Source organism: Phaenicophaeus curvirostris, chromosome 21 (assembly GCF_032191515.1).
Source record: "Phaenicophaeus curvirostris isolate KB17595 chromosome 21, BPBGC_Pcur_1.0, whole genome shotgun sequence".
NCBI classification, from domain to species: domain Eukaryota; kingdom Metazoa; phylum Chordata; class Aves; order Cuculiformes; family Cuculidae; genus Phaenicophaeus; species Phaenicophaeus curvirostris.
In genome coordinates this window covers 9,415,504-9,437,618 of record NC_091412.1, presented here as the reverse complement: position 1 = coordinate 9,437,618, position 22,115 = coordinate 9,415,504, and the positions used below count along the sequence as shown (strand labels likewise).

General features: G+C 52.9%; 1 protein-coding gene across 1 annotated transcript; it reads left to right on the top strand.

The window, feature by feature from the left end:
- Window positions 1-1,653: 1,653 nt before the first annotated feature.
- On the top strand, window positions 1,654-21,854 carry ADORA2B (adenosine A2b receptor). Its single transcript, XM_069873816.1, has 2 exons — window positions 1,654-2,624; window positions 18,021-21,854. The coding sequence occupies exons 1-2, from the start codon at window positions 2,296-2,298 to the stop codon at window positions 18,709-18,711; spliced, it is 1,020 nt and encodes a 339-aa protein (XP_069729917.1). The 5' UTR covers window positions 1,654-2,295; the 3' UTR covers window positions 18,712-21,854.
- The last annotated feature ends 261 nt before the right edge of the window (window positions 21,855-22,115 follow it).

Below are 22,115 nucleotides of genomic sequence, written 5' to 3'. Positions count from 1 at the left end.
TTTGCTGCAGGAAGGTTTTATTTTACTTAATTGTTTGGATTTTTTTCTAGTTTCTGCCCTAGATTCTTCAGTGTCGCCGGATGCTGCAAAACCGGGTGAAGTTGAGCCTCTGGTCTGGCTGTTTGATGGTGAACATAAAGCATGAAAGGTGTGATGAAACGGTGAGCACTTACTAAATTGTATTTTTCTTCCTATTCACTGCTGCGTTTCAGATCCACCAGACAACCCCTTTCTTTTGTGATTGCACCAGGTTTTAGGTTTTGTTTCCCTCAAGTTCCTTAGACCTAAACTCAACTCCTCAAGCCCCACGAGGAGCAGCGTTTGCTAATCCACTTTGTTACATCAGGAAACGTCACGTTGCGCGATGAGCGTCCACAGACTCGGCGCTGTCATGATTTTTGTGAAATCTCTTATTTTTGGCCGGCGTGCTGTTAGTGGGGACTTTTCTCCATGTGGCAACGCCCGAGCCCTGCTCGTGACGGGAGAAAGCGTGGGGTGAAGCTCTGGGGGGACTTTTCACTCATCCTTTGGCAACGCGGCCCCTCTGCCGCCCTGAAAACACGTGTGTGAGCCCCCAGCAGCGGGGTGCCTGGTGTTAGGGGATCCCGTCCTGGCACCGTGTGGATTGGGGTGTGATGGACTCAGCAGTTTGGGGTGCAGAGGGCAGGGAGCCAGGCAGCACGAGAGGCAGAGGAACCCTCTCGGAGCAGGGGGATGAGGGATGGAGCTGGGCAATGCGGGATGGGGATGGGGATGGGCAATGGGGGATGAGGCTGGAGCCATGTGATGCGGGATGGGGATGGGTGATGCGGGATGGGTGATGCAGGAGAGGGATGGAGCCGGGTGAAGTGTGATGGGGATGGAGCCGAACGATGCGGGATGGGGATGGGGATGGGGTTGGGTGATGCAGGCTGGGGTTGGGTGAAGCGGGATGGGGCTGGAGCTGGGGGGTGCGGGATGGGTTTGGATGATGCGGGATGGGGTTGGAGCTGGGTGATGCAGGATGGGTTTGGGTGATGCGGGATGGATGATGCAGGAGGGGGATGGAGCCAGGCAAAGTGTGATGGGGATGGAGCCGAATGATGCGGGATGGGGATGGGGATGGGGTTGGGTGAAGCGGGATGGGGATGGAGCTGGGTGATGCGGGATGGGTCCGGGGCCGGGCGATGCGGGATGGGTTCGGATGCTGCGGGCTGGGGATGGAGCTGGGTGATGCGGGATGGGGATGGAGCCGGGCGATGCGGGATGGGTTCGGATGATGCGGGATGGGGATGGAGCTGGGTGATGCGGGATGGGTCCGGGGCCGGGCGATGCGGGATGGGTTCGGATGCTGCGGGCTGGGTCCGGGGCCGGGCGCTGCTTGCTGCGGGGCGGTTCCCCCGCGGGGCCGGGCGGTGCGGGCTGCCGAGGGGCTGTCCCGGGGCGGTGCGGGGCGGGCTGCTGCTCCAGGACGGCGGGATGCGGTGGGTTCCGCAGCGGGGCCGGGCGGGGCCGGGGCCGGGTTGGGGGGGCGGGTTGGGGGGGGCCCCGTCCCGGGGCGAGGCGATGCGGGGGTTGCCCGTGTCCCGGGTTCCGCCGGTTCTCGGCCAATCGGCTCCGAGCCGAGCACTCCCCGCCCCGCTCGCCCCACGGAAAGAAATAGCCCCGCCGCGCCCGGCTGCGGCTTTTCCGCGGGGAGCGGAGCGGGGCGGGCGGCGCCGGAGCAGCATCCGTCCCATCTCGTCCCGCTCCATCCCATCCCCATCCCATCCCGTCCCATCTTGTCCCTTTCCATCCCCATCCCATCCCCTCCTCTCCTGTCCCATCCACTCCTTCCCCATCCCCATCCCATCCACTCCTCTCCCATCCCCATCCCATCCCATCCACTCCTCTCCCATCCCCATCCCATCCCATCCACTCCTCTCCCATCCCCATCCCATCCCATCCACTCCTCTCCCATCCCCATCCCATCCCATCCACTCCTCTCCCATCCCCATCCCATCCACTCCTCTCCCATCCTATCCCATCCCATCCCCATCCCCATCCCCATCCCCATCCCCATCCCCATCCCATCCACTCCTCTCCCATCCCATCCCATCCCCATCCCCATCCCATCCCATCCCCTCCCCTCCTCTCCCATCCCCATCCCATCCCATCCCATCCCGCCCCATCCCGCAGCCGATGCCCCGTGGGATGCGGAGCCCCTCACCAGGTGATGCTCAGCCCCGAGCCCGGGCGGTGCCCTCGGGCAGGCGCCCCGTGGATCGTCCCCTGCTCCCCTGAACCTCTCCGGCTACCCTCCCCTGGGCTCTCGCCATGGACACTCTGAAAACCGCCTACATCGCGGTGGAGCTGGTCATCGCCGTGCTCTCCATCGCCGGCAACGTCCTGGTGTGCTGGGCCGTGGCCATCAACAGCACCTTGAAGAACGCCACCAACTATTTCCTGGTGTCCCTGGCCGTGGCCGACATCGCCGTGGGTTTGCTCGCCATCCCTTTCGCCATCACCATCAGCATCGGCTTCCAGGCGGATTTTCACAGCTGCCTCTTCTTCGCCTGCTTCGTGCTGGTCTTGACCCAAAGCTCCATTTTCAGCTTGCTGGCTGTGGCCATCGACAGGTACCTGGCCATAAAGATCCCGCTGAGGTAAGAGACCAGCAAGTAGCCGCGTTCACTGACAGCCCAGGCTGTCACCTTCCTTCCCTTAGAGCGCAGGAACTTCTTGTCTCCCGTGTTTCTAGAGGAGGTTTGCCGTGTGCAGGCGGTGATGGAAATAACAGAGAATTTTTGACTGGAGTCAGGCTTTCAGCGTCCTGCCTCTGGCTTCAAAATGTACCTTGAAACTTCATTTCTTCAGGATGTTTGTCCTGGGAGGCTCTGTGGCTTCTTGTGACCCCACGAGAAGTGCGGCGGTGTCGCTGTGTGCCTGGGAAAGTTGTAGCTAATCTATGTAGGTATTTATACAGCCCGCATTACCGTGGGGTCTGAGCATCTCCTGTGTAATCGAATATAGGAGTAACTGCTCTTTCCCTACTTTTCAGCCTGTTAGAGAAGTAATTTTGCAGGCCGGTCTGTAGGAGCTCTTGTCTCTTCCCAAGCTCAGGTCGCAACACTTTGAGAAAGGCTGAAAGTTCTATTAAATAATCTTAATATGACTTCGCACATATCTGCTGGCCCTGGACTCTAGCTAGACTGGCTTCCAGCTTTTAGAGAGATATAATGAATGAACTGAAAGCACAATTTGTTGCGTCTACAAAGGCTGAATTGGTATTGCAGTTCTGGGATACGTCCCTTTTCCTTCTGAGAGCTTATTGTGAGTGAATGCGTGTATCAGTAAATGTCAGAAGGTGTGTCAGCTCTGGGCTTGCACTGGGAAAGCAGGAGGGGGACGGAGAAAGGATTCATAGCTCCGTTCTCAGAAATGTACAGTTTAGTATCAAAAGACAGGAATTGCTTTCCTTCTAATTAACGGGACGCTGCAATATCCTGGGGGGAAGCGTTTTGAATGTATTTCACAGACAGTTCACTAGCGAGTTGTTGCAGCAGCTTCCGTAAGCTAAGTGCCCCAGAGCCTGGCTTTGTATTTCAAATGACTCGAGTCCATTAGTCTCCTTCATGTCTCTGTTGCTCCTCCCCGAGAATAAGACACGGATGGAGCCCTGGGAAGCCCAGGAGCCAGGTCAGAAGTGGAGGCTGTGGGGCAGCAGGGCAGGTTTGGCGGAGGGACCTCATCTGAACTCTGTAAGCTGCAGCTTTCCTAGATTCTGCTTGTTGCTGCTGCCTCCCTTGCATGAGCGATGAATTCACCCTAAAATAACTTATAAAAAATCCCCCCTTCACCTTGTTATTGCACCTCGCATGAGAGAAACTCCCCTACATGGGGCAAATATTAATTAGTCATCAGGCAGATGAGAAAAACTGGTAGTGGAAACGCTGAGTGGCTGCGTTTGTCACCAGAGAGCGGAGCATGGAAATTCCACGGGATGTAGAGTAAGCGGGAGCCGAGCTGCAGCCCTCGCCGGGGCAGAGCAGCATCTCTGACACCCGGCTGGATTTAGAGACTCACGTTGGCTCTGGATAAAGCTTTGGAGCCTCTTCCATCGTTCATTTGGGGATTTCTCAGGATGGGGGCCAGGGGCACAGCAGCAGCTGCACAAGCAGGTCGGATTTTTAAGTTTCAGTTTAACCACACCACAGCAAGCTGTTCGAGCGTGGGCTGCTAATCATAACTCTTTTCTTTTATACCACAAGTGCTTTTTTGCAGTGCTTGGCTGAGGAAGTTGAATCTTGTGAGATCGGTTTCTGCTCTGCTGGAATCAGAGAGGAGAGTAGCAGATCAGAATTACTCTGAGAGGATCGTTTACATGTTTCCAGAAGGGAAGTGGTTTTGCTAACTGACATAGGGGCGAGTATTTCTTCTACCCTCTCTATTTTTCACAGTCCTGGTCCTGTGAGGTCAGTCCATACAGCTGCGCAGGACAAAATCCCAGGGCAGTTTTGCTTTGCTTCAGGATCTTTTTCCAACATTGCTATTTCACTCCATCTTAGGCCAAACCTTTTATTCCTTTTGCATAAACGTCTTCATCCCTATGAACATTTTCTAGCTGGGCACACACAGCCCCTTAGCTGTAAATGGAGAGCCAGGAGTGCCATCCTAATCTGGTCTGGAGTGTGATGTTTGGATTAAACTCTGTCTTGGCATTGCAGCCCGTTTCATTGCTCTCAGAGGTTGCCGGTGAGTAAAACCCCTTTAAAAGGATGGGGGTTCCCGCTGGAGGAACGCAGGGCACCGGGCAGGGCATTGCTTCAGCTGTAGATATAGGGACTGGTGCTAAAAGGCTGGTTTTATTTGTGCAGCCAAGATCGAGAGAGGATAGTGTAGGTTATACAGGCTGAGAGAGTTGGGGTTGTTCAGTCTGGAGAAGAGAAGGCTCCGAGGAGACCTTAGAGCAGCTTCCAGTACCTGAAAGGAGCAACAGGAAAGCTGGGGAGGGGCTGTTTACAAAGGCTTGGAGTGATAGGATGAGGGGAAACGGGTAAAAACTGGAGAAGGGCAGATTTAGACTGGACATAAGGAGGAATTTCTTCATGATGAGAGTGGTGAGGCACTGGCCCAGGTTGCCCAGAGAAGTTGTTCCTGCCCCATCCCTGGAGGGGTTCAAGGCCAGGTTGGATGGGGCTTGGAGCCCCTGATCCAGTGGGAGGTGTCCCTGCCTATCACAGGGGGATTGGAACTGGATGACCTTTACAATCCTTTCCAATCCAAACTATTCTATGATGATTCCATGATAAACTACGCCGGCAAAACAGTTCTGTGCTGCACTAGGGTTTTCCAGCCAAGGCTTGATTAGACCTGTCTCGTCAGCATTGTTATTTGAGGCTCTCCTGTGTAGGGACAAGAGCTGGACTTGACGATCCTTGTAGGTCACTTCCAACTCAGGACATGCTATGGTTATTCCCAAATATATTCCCACAGCGCTGCCTGTGGTGAGGGGGGAAGAAGTTGTCCCACCACCCGCTGTGGGTTGGTGCACGCAGCGTCTTTGGAAAGGACGATGGAAAGGAAAAGCTGGTCATAGAGGTATTAAACGTTTAAGAGAATGATTGTGCCCAGCCCTATCCAGCAATTACAATAAATAATGCAGTCGCAGAACAGTCGAGTGTCCCTGTCGCGTCCACCAGCTCCTTGTGGAAAGCTCTGCAGGGACACTGAGGACTGAGTGCCGTATTATTTAATACTATTTGAGGGCTTTTTCAGCCCACGGCGAGGCTGGGCAGGCCTGCAGGCTGGGAGCAGAGGTTTGCATTACAGCCAGGCTAATAATGGATTTTTCAGTTCTGTGGCTGAACCCAAAATCCCATGGGGAAGAGGAAAATTGTTTCAGTCAAACTGAAACTGTGATGTTTGGAGGTTTGAGTGAAACAAAGTCATCCTGACCAACCTGGCAGGTTTTTGTTTGAGTTGCTTAACCCTCCTGGTGTTGCTGTGCTGCTTTTTGAAAAGGAGGCGTCCTGGCTGGAAAGGAACAAACAAATTCTCACGTAGACAATCGCAGAATAAAAATCTTACAGCATTTAAAAATGGTGTCTTAGAGCCCTCCCTCTTCTGGCTAAAAATATTTGCTGAATTTGACCTGAAGCCATAAATTCTTTCTGTCCCTTGAAACTCCTATTTTGTTTGTTTGCTTTTGACAAATTTACTCTTTGTGGAAGAGCCCCCGCCCGTGCTGCCCACTCCGTGCAGCTGCAGCTCTGAGACCTCTCCTGGGTCCCTTCTCCCCTGCCTGACACATCAGGATGCAGATTCTTGTCTTCAGACGCGCTTTAACCCTGCCTGGTGTCCTGCGCCCGTCCTGGACCCCAACGCTTCCGACTGGGCTGCCCCGGGGACACGACACCATCCCTGCTCTCGTCTCCCATCCCGTCCCCCCGCTAAAAGATCGCTCCCCGCAGCGTTTCCTCCAAGCAGAATATCAAAGCCAAGCACTGAGCATCTTTCAGCAGCAGTAAATCCATCCTGTGGAGTGTTTGGCATGAGAGCGGTGCTAGGATTTTGCTCGTTGGCTTTCTCCAGAGCTGGATTTCACCCTACAGCTCCGTAGCCATGAGACGAAGATTTGTAGGCGGAATAACATCTTTCCCTTTTATTTGCATTAACCAAAATCCTTTGGCACGGCTAGTGATTGTAGGTATGGATAGAAGCCTGGAACAAATGTGTCAGGAATTAGGGAGGGAGAAGAGTACCTGTATTCAGAGAGCAAAAAAGATAATGAAACGCCCTGCACAGCATTATCTTCTCTGTGTGCGCCCCTGGCTGGCTGGTGATCTCTGGCAGAACTGTGAACATTTCACTACTGCTGCCTACCTGGCAAAGACCCCAACTGAGACCTGAGGATGTGGTGCTTGTTCTCCTCCCTGGATTTAGTTCTTTCCCATTTTCAATTTTATCCCTAGCAGAAGTGCAGGACTGATGCTCCTGGGCACCTTTGACATGAACTATCACAGTGCATCCATACCTACACTTTCTCCCTTTCCGCACCTTGCTGAGCATCCTCGCTTGGATCACAATCTGTTTATGGTGTTGTGCTCTTCTGCTTCTCAGCCAGGCTCCCAGATGAGCTGCTGCCCCCCTTATCTTTGACCTAATGAGCACAACAGCCCAGCTCATTTCTGCCCTCCTGATGGGGCAGGATTCCATTTGGATTGTTGCTTCTGCCTGATGCTTTTAGCTGGGTAGCATCCTTTCTCGAGGTGGGTTGACTGATGCTTTACGGATGCTTCTCCTCGCTGTGCCCCGCTGCTGCAGGCAAGGGGGTTCCCTCTGTGTTCTCCAGCAAAGAATTTTTCCGATTCCTTTTAACTCCCAGCTTGGTCCTCAGCAAAGCAAACTGGTGGATATTTATGGGAGCTGGGAGGGCTGGAGCTGCTGGGGAGGAGAATCCTCTGCAAGAGCCTTGGTCTTCACCTGCCGTTTCCTGCGTGCCATCCTCACGCAGAATTGCAGCCGCTCCTCTTTCTTCTGCCCTCGCTTCATTTCCTTGCTGAAGGGAAATCCTGGCGCTGCCCTCCGTCTGAACTCCCAGGCGTGTTTTGCTGTTCGTGTGCGGCTCACACGCACCCTGCCTGATCCTGAGACCTGAGTGGTACGGGAAGCATCGTTATCCCTGAGCTGTGGATGCTCTGCCTCCCCAGAGCCATCAGATGGCTGTGCCCGGCCAAGGTCTGATAGGAATGGTTGGACTCGGTGATCCGGTGGGTCTTTTCCAACCTGGTGATTCTATGATTAATACATCAACGTGCGACAAACCTGGGAAGCGTGCTCAGGGCTGAGGGCTGGAGGGCTGGTGGCTTTGCTTGAGCAGTGGAGCTGTCGTATCTTTGAGGAAGCTGGTGTTGGTTGAGGTTGATGCAGGCAGAACGTGGGGGTTTTGGTGCTGCAGCTCTCCTCGGGCTGCCGCTTGCTCCGGGCTTCGGACGCAGCTGAGACTGGAGGCAGAAACACAATTAAAAAGTCAGGAATAATCGCATGTGCCCTCACAGCCATGAACCAGAGGGGAGAAATCGCAGATGTTAGTAGTCATGAGCAGCCTCGTTGCCTAAGATGCCTGTCCCAAATTTTTATGGTTTTCCTCCACCCTGAAAGCAAAAATCCTGATGGAGAGGGAATGAATTGGCTTTGAGACCCCTGCCCCAAGACGGCTCCTGCAGAAGCTGGGGGGTAGCAGGGATGTTGGTTGCTGGAGCAGCAGGAGTCTGGCTGAGGGCACCAATCTCTGAAGCCAGAGCTTTGAGTTTTGGAGCTTTGTTCAGTTTTGTCAGCTCAATGTATAAAAAATACAGGTTGGTTTTTAGATGAAAAAAAAAGCAGCTTTTGAAATCTAGAATTTTACTCCAGCAGCAAGAGCTTTGGACCTCTCTGTAAAAAATATATTAAAGGAAACTGTATTGACAGTGAACTGGTTTGCTTTACAGTTAAAAGTTTTTGCTTTGTTAGTTAATGGGTTTGTTCTCAGGGTTTTTAATGAATTTGCTGCTTGCCAGAGCAGTCGGAACAGGCTGCAAAGCTGGATGTTTAGGAGCGTTGTGCCCTGGTGTCGGGGCTCCCGTTGCTGCGTTATAGGTGGCTTCGGTCTGCAGGGCGCCAGGAATCAGTGTCTCCAGCTGTGCCTACAGATGTGTCAGCCCCCTCCCCTCCCCATCGACTCTCGCAGCTTCGCGAAGTCTGACGCCGGGCTCAGGGAATTTGTATGTGCCGATGAGCGGATTATCCCCCTGATCCCGTGGGTGACATCAGGGCTGGGCATGAGCCACAAATAGCGGCGGAGGGTGAGTGTCTGTGCCCTTACGCTCCCCGTTCAGCGCCGTGTGTGTCACTGAGCAGCACGACCAGAGCTGCTGGACCTGCCGGGGACAAGGCAAACCCTAGTGCTGGGGTCCTGCGAGCGCCGTGCTGCAGGGGTGGCTCTCGGACTCTTCTTAGAATCATAGAATCACTAGGTTGGAAAGGACCCGCTGGATCATCGAGTCCAACCATTCCCATCAATCACTAACCCCTGTCCCTCAGCGCCTCGTCCACCTGGCCCTTAAACCCCTCCAGGGAAGGGGACTCAACCCCCTCCCTGGGCAGCCTCGGACAGGGACCAATCACCCTTTCTGTGAAAAATTTTTTCCTAATGTCCAGCCTGACCCTCCCCTGGTGGAGCTTGAGGCCATTCCCTCTCGTCCTGTCCCCTGTCACGTGGGAGAAGAGCTCAGCTCCCTCCTCTCCACAACCTCCTTTCAGGGAGTTGGAGAGAGCAATGAGGTCTCCCCTCAGCCTCCTCCTCTTCTCCAGGCTAAACAACAAAGACACGCTGTGCTCAAAAAAGGTGCCCAAAAGGTGCTCAAAGACACGATGGGGTGGGATCAGAGAAGGAGGATTGTAGAGGTTGAAGGAGGTTGTGGAGAGGAGGGAGCTGGGCTCTTCTCCCAAGGGACAGGGGACAGGACGCGAGGGAATGGCCTCAAGCTCCACCAGGGGAGGGTCAGGCTGGACATTAGGAAAAATTTTTTTCGCAGAAAGGGTCATTGGGCACTGGAACAGGCTGCCCAGGGAGGTGGTTCAGTCCCCTTCCCTGGAGGGGTTTAAGGGCCGGGTGGACAAGGTGCTAAGGGACATGGGTTAGTGTTTGATAGGAATGGTTGGACTCGATGGTCCAGTGGGTCTCTTCCAACCTGGTTATTCTATGATTCTGTGATTCTATGAGCTGCGGGTGGGTGATCGGTGCTGGGCTCGGTGCTGACCACACAAGATCCACCGGCCCTTGGGAAGGTCGGTCAGGGCTCTGAGTAGCATCGTGCTGGGGCTGGTGGTTGGAGGGGCCAGTGCTTTGGGGCCCTTTTGTTACAGAGAGAGTTGATCCAGCAGGGATTGGCCATCTCCTCACCCTTATCTGTTATCTGAGTGAGCAGGACCCTGGGTGCTGGGAGGGGTGGTGGCCGCAGGACTGCTCTGTGGACGGGATCACAGCTTGCAGTGAATCATAGCTCCTATCTCACCTCTACCAGCCGCCTTTCGCTCTGGAGCTGCACATCTGGGGTCTGACCGCTCGCTCGGAGAAGTTTGGAATGCCAAAAATTCTCAGCCCCAGGCAGATAACCCTGAGTTTTGGAGCCTTGGAGGGAGGGTGGTGTCGAGGAAGAGCTCTAAGCTTGGGAGGCTCCTCTCAGCCCTGTGGTCTCAGCTAGACAGAGACAGGTTTTTGTGCTTTGGGACTCCGAAACACGGTGCGGATGATGAAGGGTGAGCAGGTATCTTGAGGTGGCTGCTTATGTTTTGATGTCGCCGGTTGTTGGAGCACTGAGCTCGTTGCCTTCCTGAGCCCGTGGGGCTCTGCGCGCCTCTGGCCATCCTCCAGCATCCCGCATGGTTATGGGAGCGTGGGGGTTGCCCAGCACGGGCAGGGACCCTGCAGCTTGCCCTGCACCCCATCTGTACCCCCTGCATCTGAGCTCAGTTTTCAGTCGCCTTTTCTCATCTCATCGGGGCTGAGGGCTGCCTGGGGCCGGCTTCTGCGGACAGAAACCAGGGTAGAACATGCAAATCCTACCTGGCAGTGGCTGCTGTGAAAGCGTGAGCAGAAAAACATGCACAGATCCACATCACAGGTGCTGCTGGAGTGGAGTAAGTGCACAGCTCTGTGGCCCCTCCTGCTCCCCACCCCACAGCCCCCTGAGCCACCGTTACCCTTCTTATTCCCTTCTTAACCCTCATTGCTCTCTACAGCTACCTGGAGGTTGTGGAGAGGAGGGAGCTGGGCTCTTCTCCCAAGGGACAGGGGACAGGACGAGAGGGAATGGCCTCAAGCTCCACCAGGGGAGGGTCAGGCTGAGCATTAGGAAAAAATTCTTCACAGAAAGGGTCATTGGTCCCTGTCCGAGGCTGCCCAGGGAGGGGGTTGAGTCCCCTTCCCTGGAGGGGTTTAAGGGCCGGGTGGACGAGGTGCTGAGGGACATGGGTTAGTGATTGATGGGAATGGTTGGACTCGATGATCCGGTGGGTCTTTTCCAACCTGGTGATTGTATCATTCTATGATTACCCAAATGTGTTCTGTCTGCAGGATGCTTCGAGCCAAAACTGGGCTCTCCTGCATTTCTCCTTCCCACGTTCCTGGTCCTGCAAACCCATCAGCCATTTCCCATCTCAGAGCTGAGGTGCCGGCCCGTGGAGGGGTTCGTGGGGAGAAACGGTGGGAGCTGGGGATGTGGAGCACAGCGTTCGCTCCCCAGCTGCTCGGCCTCCACCCTGGGGCTGGAGGAGTTCGCAGGAGGGATAAGCACACGGGTATGGGTATCTTGCTGAGTTTGAAACCTGTAGGCACTTGATAGTCCCAGCTTGCAGGCTGCAGGACATGGTGTGGTTGTAGCTTGTATGGGGTGGGTTGCAACATGCCGACACAAATATGTTCCCAGGGATAGGGAAATGCTCCTCTCCATATGCTCAGAGCATCCCAATGGTCATCGCCATGGCTGTGTGTGAAGTGGGGTTTATCCATTTTGTCCTGGGAAGAGTAATTTGGAGTCTTTATATCTTGGAGAGCAGTTACCTGGGGCTGCAAACAGGTTTGCTGCTGCCTGGCAGACTTGGCTGGTTTTGTCTGGTGGAGAAGATGGGCAATGTCCACCCGAGGACTCGCCTTCAGCTGGAACCGCTTCACCCTGCTCTCCGAGCTGTTTAGTGCCTGTCTTTGGTGACTTGGCTTCCTAGAGAGCAAACGTCCAGTGCGGTGGGTCTGGAGCAGCCCAGCCCCTGACGACCCCCGTTCACACGCTGGGAATTTCTGCTTCTCTGATTAGTTCCAAAGCACCTATAGCTTTTGCAGCAGACTGAGGGCTGAAAAGCCCTGGAGAAAGTCAAAGCCTGCAGCGTGGAGTGCTCCTTGGCCAACCGAGGTGCTCGTGGGGATGCTTCCCAGTGAGTGCATGCTCCCGGCACCGGGAGAACAGGAGGGCTGGCACTTTGGGAGCGCTCCTGTCTTCCCATTCAGCTTTTCCTGGCAGGTTCAGGCTGTCTCCATCCCCCGGAGGGTGGGTGTGCAGAGGCTGAGCTGCCGCAGCCGCTCAGGTTTCCCGTGAAGGCACCGGGCAGTGGGAGTCGTGCTCCCAGCAACCAGGAATGGAGGGTGCCAGGTGATGGTTTTGCCTCTCCCAGTAATTCCTGTGGTCTCACCTGAGCTGTGGGTGCTGGCGTGTTTGCAGGAGGGCCGGGAGTGGGAGCAGGGGCTGCACGATAGGGACGCACGTGGGAGGAAGCGATTTGTCTACAACTGGACACGGACAGACACAGATGTCCCGCTTCCTCGGCTGATACCGTAAGCGCTCATCTGATTTCTCACTCTCCCTGCCAACTCTGCTTAAAAAGCAGAGTTTTTCTACTTTTTTTACTCCCTTCTCTCCCCCCAAGGTGCAATTTATGATTCATTTAAAATGTCCTGCCAGGATAATTCGGCTGGTATGTGATCTCCATTCCGTGGCTGCGCGTGGAGCAAACGCAATGACGGCAACGATGCTCATTTCGTGCTGTTACAGCTCCAAAAAAAGGAGCAAGATGCAAAATACAGCTGCAAGTGGCTGACAAGGATACAACGCTTGGCAGCCAAATCGCTCTTCCCCCCTTGTGAATGGAGGTGTCTGTGTATTTCCCTTCACACTTAAAATAGAAACATATAAATTAGCCCTGCTTGTTTGTGCCGGAGCACCTGCCTAGTTTGAGTTGTGCATCTCCATCTGCTCCGCTCCCTGCATCCGGCAGCCTGGGAGCGGGGCAGGGTGGGGAGGGAGGCAGGGAGAGCTTGTTCCTTGCACAGGCATCGCGCCACCTGGGATTCTGGAGTTTAAAGCATTGAAATTGCATGAACTGCAGCTCTGGTGATGGACACAGCGCCGCGGGGGGCCGGTATCAGGTGATGTAGCCCACACAGGGGGTGCAGGTTTAGAGCTACACCTTACCCGATTCAAAGCCCTCCTCTGCACCATCCCAGAGACCTCGAAGATGCCAAGACAAGGGTTGGGATCCCCTGGCTCTTCCAGTTAAGGCTGCAGAAGGCAGAGATGTCCCTGTTCTAAGCTTGAGTGGTTGAGTTGGCTTCCCTGGAGGTGTTTAAGGGACGGGTGGACGAGGCGCTGAGGGACATGGGTTAGTGATTGATGGGAATGGTTGGACTCAATGATCCAGTGGGTCTTTTCCAACCAGGTGATTCTATGATTCTGTGATTTTACTCCACATCCAGTGAGGACGGGGGACAGCAATAACGCCTGGGTGGGTGGACATCCTATTGCAGGCGTCTGAAGAGCCAGGACCCACAGTGTATTCGCCAGCTACCAGCTGCAGGTCTTCAGACCATGGCAGAGATGATGGAGCTCATTTTTGTGTCTCCAACAGTGGCCTGGTAGCAAGGGGTAAGCAAAAACTTTGGGAATAGGGCTGCCGCAGTGAAAAATAGAAGAGTTGTTCCACTTGGCAGATGGTGCTCCAAGAGGTCACCTCCTGCCTGCGGGCTCTGGGGCAGGACGAGGGCTGCGTGGTGGAACACAGCCCAGCGCGGCAGACTCCTCAGCTTACAGATCACCCTTTGGTTCAGCAACACATCTCAGATGTTCAGTAATGCAAACTCTTGGCTCTGCTCTTTGCTGACCTCAGGTTTATTTACTCAGTAACTTATCAGCATCGTGCTCGGGGCCATCAGCAGAGCCCACCGAGCACCAGGGGAGCGGGAATGTGGCACCACGATGTTTTGATCTATTTGTTCTTGCAGGCTGCTCAGGGATGGTGGGGGATTCTCCCCTATTCCTGGCCTCTGAGATAAATCGTGTGGGAATACTAATCCCATTGCAGACGGTTTCCTCCAGGCTGCTGATGCTTTCTACCCCAATTCTCATCGCTCCAAATGCGGATTTAAGCCTTGGCTGCTGCTGTAGACTCAGCTCCTCAGACCTCTTGTGCTTCGGTGATCGCCGTGGGGTCATGGCAGGGGTTGGTGGGGAGATGCCAGGTACGTGCAGGACATGACTCAGTTCCTGCCACTCAGGAGCCAAACTCCTACACGGGAGAGGCCGGGCTGGCTGCAGGCTGGCAGCGTGTCCTGCTCTGCTCCAGCTGCGCTTCCCGGTGCCTGCCTGGGTGTCTTGGCTGGTATCCAGCTCCAGTAAATAGCTGTAGAAATGCAGTGAGAAAAAAAACCCACCCTACCCTGGCCATCCTACACAGAGCAGGACACAGGATAACTCCGGTAGGTCAGAGCCACGTTGTAAAAGCAGCTGAGCTTTCTTAAAGTATTTGACCAACTGCAACCTGGGCTGTGTGACTGTGATGCTGGTGGCAAAAAAACCCACATATAGGGCTGTATGTCAGACAAATAGAAACCTGACCCGCTCCGTGATGGGCTCCTGCAGCGTCCACTGCGGGGGCACGGGGTGGGAGCTGAGATAATTAGCTGCTCGATGATGATTACGCCAGTAAAGAGAATGTGCCTTGCAGTGTAAAAGGAACTAATGCATCGCCAGGTTATTTAATCTCAATAAATCATTTTAAAATATTCAGCTGTTATTTACATTAAAGCAACACTTGAGGCCTCTGGGCAGAAACGTAGAGGAGATTCAATATTTGTTATACATTAATTGAGCAGACTTAGGTGAGTAAATTTACTTTAATAGTTTTTTTTGCCTAATAATATTAAGCATAAAGGAGAATGAGGGAGGGGTTTGCTGGAGCATTCAGAGCTGTGAAAATCTGTTGGTTCCTCACTGTCTGATCATGTTCTATAGAAGCTCAGGAAGAATTGGGTCTCGGTTGTCTCACAGCCCATACCTGCTTTTCTTGATGGTGGTTTATGAGAGGGTTGCAGTTGTGTGCAGCAGCTCATAGCGGGACTCTTCGTGCCTGGATCTGGTGACAGCCGTGCACTTTATTTTCAAGCACGTGCTTACCTTCTGTTAACTTAAGGGCATTACAGGCAGCATCCTACCAAATAAGTGGATTAAAGTAATAACGAGGTAATTAGTGACCAATTTTAGAACATCAGACTATCCCCAATTACACCTTGGCTTCCTCTGGCTGACCAGCCGTGTCCTTCTCTGCAGTCGCAGCAGCCACCACCACGGTCCCCTGGACCAACCCACCAGAGGAAGGATGCTGGGAGGGCTTCACAAGATTTCCCTGCAAGAATAAAGAGCTAATGTAAGGAGTGCAGGTGTTTGCTGTGAATAACTGTCTCCACTTCAATGAACACCACCTCTTCCCCAGCCTGCAGCCGTCCCCGTCGCTGAGCTCTGGCTCTTGCAGACCCGGAGCGCAGCAGGGTTTTCCATCTCCACCTTCTCACAGAAGGGATGTCCACTCAGATGTGATCCTGGCTGCAGCTCTGCTGGGGATGAGCGAGCACCACTCAAATAAACACGCCACCAGCACAGCCACTGGAGAATTAACTGACTTCTTAACTGGTTTTGTAAACCTCCAAGCCGAGCTTTATCTTTGCAGAAGAGTTCAGGAGAAGAGCAGATGGAAGAAGCCTTAATTGGGACCATGTGCTTTCAGCAGGACAGCAGCAAGTGTCACCAGCCTGGAGCGGCGCGGCGGACACGAGCCCCAGCACGTCACACTGAGCCACAGCGGCTTTTCGCTGTGTTCCTGCGTACAGCCTGATTCAGGCACACAAAACTCTTGACCTTTCACTTTCTCTTTCTGAACAACGGTCCCTTTCGCATTTCCAGTCTTGCTTTTGGGCTGTGACGTGACCAAGGCAGCAGAGATGCAGCTGAGGTGGTCAGTGACGCGTGACTAGCACAAGCCAAGGAGCCACGGTTTTCTCTTCCCACGCACAGAGCTGTAGGTCAGCAGCAGCTCGTGGTGCTCCTACAGCACTGACTAAGCTTGGCCAACCTTGTAGCTTAAGACTCAGGCTTCGTCAAGAGATCGGATTTCTGGGAACTTGCTTCGAGTCAAATCTATAAGTTTTCAGGTCGCACAACCCCAGACTAGCTCTGAGTCCTGAAAACTTAACACAGCGTTTTGAAAGCGATGGCCTTGGCCTCATTGATGCCCCACATGAGAATTTTTCATCTTCTGAAGCAGTGAGACATAGTAATAATGAAAGAAGAGTGCAGGAGAAACATCTCAGTGGCTAGAGCTGCCCTTTAGACATCTTCTACCTTGTGGAGTGTGTTCACCTAACCGTGGCTGCTGCTCCCACGTCCTCCTGGCCAGCCCCAGCTGTGCCTGCAGTGAGTCCTGCTCGCAGCAGCCCCCCAGCCCCTCTTTGCTCCCAGTTTGTGCTGGCAGACCCCCCGCTTACCCTCCTGTCTTTGTAGCTCGCAGGAGGAGAGGGACACACGGCTCGCACGGAGGCGACCGTGCTGTGATTCACAGGCACAGCTGCAGTTCTGTGGGAATAAAACCCTCCCCTGCCTCACGGGCCGGAAGAAAATCAGAACAAACGTTCTTAGCAAAGGAGGAGCAGGGTAGCCAGGCCAAAGTAAACAAGCACTGAGGGAAGGGTGTGGGAAGGGGGGACGTGTGTTAGCCAGCAGATGCTAACTGGCTCTGGAGAGGACAGTAATGGGTTTCTCATGTTGTCTTTCTGGCAGTCACTGAGCTCTTCGTATCTCCAAAGAGCGATCTGACTATGCTTTGATGCTGGCATCTCTTCTGGTTGCACCCAAACCAGCTGGACGTTTGCGGCTTTAGGGACTGGAGGAGCATCTTTCTTTTCTTGGCCATGAAGACACCCAGTCTGTGGGTTAGGAAGGCGTGCGCAGTGCGTGGCTCGGCGCCCCTCAGCACCGCAGCAGCTCATGCCGGGGCCACCACAGAGCTTCTTCATAACAGCTATGAGAGCAGCAGGTGCCCGGGGAGGGCATTTACTTAGAAACCTGCATTTTTACAGGCTGTGGGTCAGCAAAACGAAGATATCGCTTGCCAGCAGCAGGATGCACAGCCGGCTGGTTAACCCCGCTGAAGCTTTAGTAGCTGCAGGGCCAAGTCTATGTCTGGCTTCAGGTCATCTCGACAGTGTGTGTCCTACAGAATCCTCCTATCCACAAGCGGTGAAGGCCGACATCAGCTCTGGGATCTAAACCAAGCTGCCCACATCAGCTGTTGACAGAGATGCATAAAGCGCACACATCGAATCAGGGGGAAGAGCCCAGCGTCCCTGATTCCCAGCTCCACGCCTGGATGTGAGACTCAAAAAGGAGACACAAACCCTAACTTGTAACTCTCCTAAGCAATCAATCATTAGAAATTGCTTTCAGATGCTGGCTCAGAGAAGTCTTTCCAAGCATTTGTTACCCAGCCACAACAAGCTTGCCTGGGCTGCAGTCTGGCACGTGTAGCCAGGAATTTCACTGTTTGGAAAAACAGTAGGATCGCTGCTTTCCACATGCACGTACTTAGTGTACGAGGTAGCATGGGAAGGGGTGTCCACAATGGGACTTCTCCAATCTCCAGAGAAAGCCAGCGTTGCTGCAGGCATGAGCAGCCCCAGTTGGAGCAAGTTGGCTGTGGTATAAAGTATGTAGTGATGTTGGTTAAGCCTTTAGGTACCCGTTACAGTGGAGAATTGAGTGGCAGCTATAATAGGTCAGCCCAGAAGTTCACGTAGCCCAGTAGCATGTCCTGGTGTGCCCGGTGGTGGATGCTGAGAGTAAGCTGGTGGTTAGAGCGAGCCTCCCCCTCTTCTTGCCCTGCTTGTAGTGTAGATTCATGCAATGATGAAGCCTTTTTTAAGACTCCAAGTCTTTACCTCCTATTGAAGGATGTTTGCGGGCAGGGGCGGTGCTTGGAGCCTCTCAGGAATAGTAAGTGAATCACCTCCCCAAATCACTTTGCGTAGGCGCAGGTGAGATTTTTTTTTTACCCCTCTGGTGATCACTGAGGTGAGGTTCCTGCGTGGGTGGGGGTGGGGCTTTTGTGGCATTAGCCAAAACGCTGATGACTTTAACTGCAGGGAAGTCACAAGTGCTCATTTATGTAATGGCTCTATCTTGGTTTTGTTCTTGATGCTGTAGGTATAATAGTCTGGTGACTGGCAAGCGGGCAAGAGGACTCATTGCTGTGCTGTGGGTCCTGTCCTTTGTGATTGGATTGACTCCACTAATGGGCTGGAATAAAGCCATGAGCGGTTGTCCCAACGCCACCAACGAGACAGGAACTGACACCGGCACAGAGAACCACGGCTGCTTCATTTCATGCCTCTTTGAGAATGTGGTAACGATGAGCTACATGGTGTATTTCAACTTCTTTGGCTGCGTGCTGCTCCCGCTTGTTATCATGCTGGGAATCTACATTAAGATCTTCATGGTCGCCTGCAAACAGTTGCATCAGATCGAACTGATGGGCAACTCCAGGACCACATTGCAGAAGGAGGTCCACGCAGCCAAGTCTCTGGCCATCATCGTCGGACTTTTTGCCTTCTGTTGGCTGCCCCTGCATATCTTGAACTGCATCACACACTTCCATGAGGAGTTCTCCAAATCCAAGCCTGAGTGGGTGATGTATATGGCCATCATCCTCTCCCACGCCAACTCTGTCATCAATCCCATCATCTATGCCTACAGGATCAGGGACTTCCGCTACACCTTCCGCAAGATCATTTCCAAGATCCTGTGTAAGGCGGACGACTTCCCCAAGTGCGCTGACAACAACCAGCACCTGACTGTCACCAACATCAACTCTCCAGTAGCCTCGGTGACCATATGACCTTGCACGTCCTGCTCCGGGGACTTGGCAGCCTGTCCTTGACACTACCCTCCCCTGTGCCTACGTGGACAGTTACAGCTGACTCCCAGAGGAGTGCGCAGAGATGGCCGCTATGCAGTTATGCAGCTGTGTTTTGTTAATTTTTTAATTAACGTAGTGCCTCCTAGAGGATTAACCTGACTGGGGAGGCTGAGTGCAGCTTGCCAGGTTGCATGCATGCTGGTGATCGTATGGTATTTGCTTCCCAGGTCAGATGTTGACTGTGGAAGACCCACCTGCTGGGGGGTTTCCCCAGTTGTGCTGCTCATGTCGATTCCTAGGATCTTTATTTTAATTATTTTATTTTTTTTTAATCTTCTGATTCATTTAGGAGTAATAATTTTGTCTGGGTTTGCATTGTCCTCTAAGTCCGTACTTGACAGCACTTTGGTAATACCCTAATTATTCCATCAATTGTTTGATGCAGCTTGTATTCTCCGATGGGAAAAAAGTCTTAACTTAGCCCAGTTGCTGGTGTGAAACTGAATCTGCATTCCAGGCTCTGAGGGACGTGACTGTCTGGATGGGAAAACAAGATCCGAACTGGCCGGCTATTTTTGGCCCCAGTATGGAAGCCCTACGAGCAGAAAGAGAAAATTGTAGAAGGGAGTTGACTGAAGTTTTGGAAGAGCAGTTTTGTTACCTTTAAATCACTTTGGTCTACAGGATGGTGCAGACCAGTGCTTCAGGTTTGATTTCAAATCTGTTTCCAGCTATCAAAATGCAGAAGTGTTAACAGTCCTGGCTGGTCTGATCCAGAGTCGCTGAGGTCTCTGTTAATGGTCCCTTGGTGACACCATCTCTACAATTAGGTTTTAGCTCCCGAGTCAAAACTTGACAGCCTTGCAGTGCTTCCAGAAGTGCAGGTTTGGGCTGTGAGAGCTGGATGCTGCAGCTCACCTGGTTCCTAAAACTTGGTTCTTGCTGGGCTTCTTCCGTAGCCCAGTAACCGCCAGAACCTGTGAGTGCTTTTGTTTTTCTACTAGTGATTTTATTTTATTATTATTATTTTAAATCCTGACCTGCATCAGTAGCGAAAGAGACTGAATGGGAGCTAGTGTTTGATAGGAATGGTTGGACTCGATGATCCAGTGGGTCTCTTCCAACTTGATTATTCTATGATTCTATGATTCTAATTTGCTTGAGAAGCTGGAATGCCTTGAGTTGTGACCTGATTTTGGGCCAGCTCTCTGGGGCAGCAGCTCACCTCGCAGGCTGAGGAGCCCTGGCCCTTCCTAAATACAAAGCCCACTCAACAGCAGAGCAGTCGTAATTTGTATGGCAAGTGAATAACTCTCCGCAGCCACGGCTCAGTAATTACTGCACCTGATTTAATGTGTGGTATGCGAAATTAGACAAAGGTAGACAGAACAGTGCATTGATTTCTGAAGTACGAGCTCCACTTCATGCTGTGTGACGGCACGTGCGCTGCTGGAAATGAACCAGTTTCTGACGTGCCTTTGATTTTGCGGGGCAGTTTCATTCTGCAACGCAGAGAACGAGGGAGGGGAGTCAAAAAAACAAATGGCCTCCCTCCTCCTTGCCCCAAAGGTGATTGTGATACAGAGAGAGCTGCTCTTGGCTAGCTCCAACCTGCCATCACCCCGAGGCCCCAGCAAACTTGCTTGAAGGTCCCTATGTGGTGAAGCAGAACCATCTCTCCCCAAAGCATTCAATGCCAGCAGCATCACCATGCGAGCAGCGCGAAGCCGGAGGGCAAGGATGTGCATTTCGTGTAGTTTTTCAGTGGTAGCTCATGCAGGGACGCAGAGACAGGGAGCAGGTCTTTTGGAGCCAGGTGACAGGGAAGGAGATTTAAACATAGCCAGTTCCTGAAGAACACATCCAGTGGACAGACTGCAATGCCTGGAGCAGTTTGTCCCTAGTAAATTGTACTTGAATCAGCTTTCTGTCTTCTTAACTGCATTGCACTAGAAGGGCTTTATCTAAGACCCCAAGAGCGCCGTTTCTCTGCCATATATGATTACAAATATGGTGTAAAATCAGCTGAAAAGCTGATCTGAAGAAATCTTGTTCCTGCAGCATCTGCTGTGCCAGCAGCAGGTATGACTTCAGGCCCACCATGCAGAGGACGGCTCACTAGGAGCGAAGGATTATGCTACTGAAATTTCACTCTTTCAGCCACGAGATCCAGCCCCAAACCTTGGTGAATCACCAGTAAGCTCTGAATGAGTTTGTAGATGGTTATGCAATGTCCAAATTTAGCTCCAGCCCAGTATCTCAGATCCTGGTATTTCCAAGAAGAATCTGAATGGTTAAAGTTACTGTTCCTGGTGTTTCTCCTTTAACAGTCCCATTCAGCTTCCCTGCATCTGCCTTGGTCATGGTCCAGCTAGCACATGTAGCCACCTCCTGCCATTTGGGCAGGGTTTGACTCTCTCCTCCTTTCATTCCTTCCCTTCTGTATTATCTTTGGCTGTGATCCTTCTGTTAATCATGGCTGGAAACAAGCAGGGTTTCACCTGCAGGTCTGGCAGTGTTGCAAAGGGGTTGCAAGCCACGTTTATCCTTATAACAAGGAATGTAATCTCTTCCCTTCTGCTGGCTGAAAATCAACCAAAGTCTGGACAGCATAACAGACTGAAACACACAGCGCTGCCATACGGAGAGCGCCGGCCCCAGAGCGCTTGCTCGTATGTGACAGTTTGCACTGCATCCAGGACTGCTACCTTTCATACGCCTCTTATGAGCCAGAATTCCTGTAGCCAGATGTGGGGTATCCTTAGTATGACTGTGCCGTGGGCTCGTTAGCCACTACTAACTACAGCCCGCATCACCACGGTCTTTAGGCACGTTAAGTGCCTTTGTGGATCTGAGCCAAAGTCGTTTCAAGGCAAAATACAAATAGGAGACCTCCCTTGCCCCCCCCCCCCAAAAAAAATAAAGCTCTGAAAGTTTCTATAAAAATGTGAAGTGAAAATGGCAGAGGAACTTTGTGTAGTGAGTGCAGCTGTAGCTATTCAGCTATCACTCATCACTGCTCTGATGTACATAAGATGGATGTGTTTTCCTCGTGTTGCTCTGATTTTGTACTTGCAGTAACTGTTATTTACATACAAATGCTTAATTTACCACCTACACAACCTGGCTCAGCCCCATTATTTCTTGCGGTGTTGTGTTCACATGGTGTGTCACGCGGCATTCGAGGAGAAGCCCCACCTCAGCGCACGGGCAGGGACTCAGAGCTGGAAGGAGCTGGCTCCCAGCTCACCGGCCAGTGTGTGGAAATGGGGGAGCAGCAGCCTCCTTGCCCTCGTGTCTGGCCTTCCTTGACAGCATGAGGTGGTCAACTTGTCTGAAAGGGGTCAATCTGAAAGCACAGCAGCCAGGTTGATGCTCCCAAA

Coding starts and splice junctions, on each gene's coding strand:
- ADORA2B (XM_069873816.1), top strand. CDS start 2,296: ATGGACACTCTGAAAACCGCCTACATCGCGGTGGAGCTGGTCATCGCC. Junction 2,625..18,020: donor GCCATAAAGATCCCGCTGAG/GTAAGAGACCAG, acceptor TTGATGCTGTAG/GTATAATAGTCTGGTGACTG.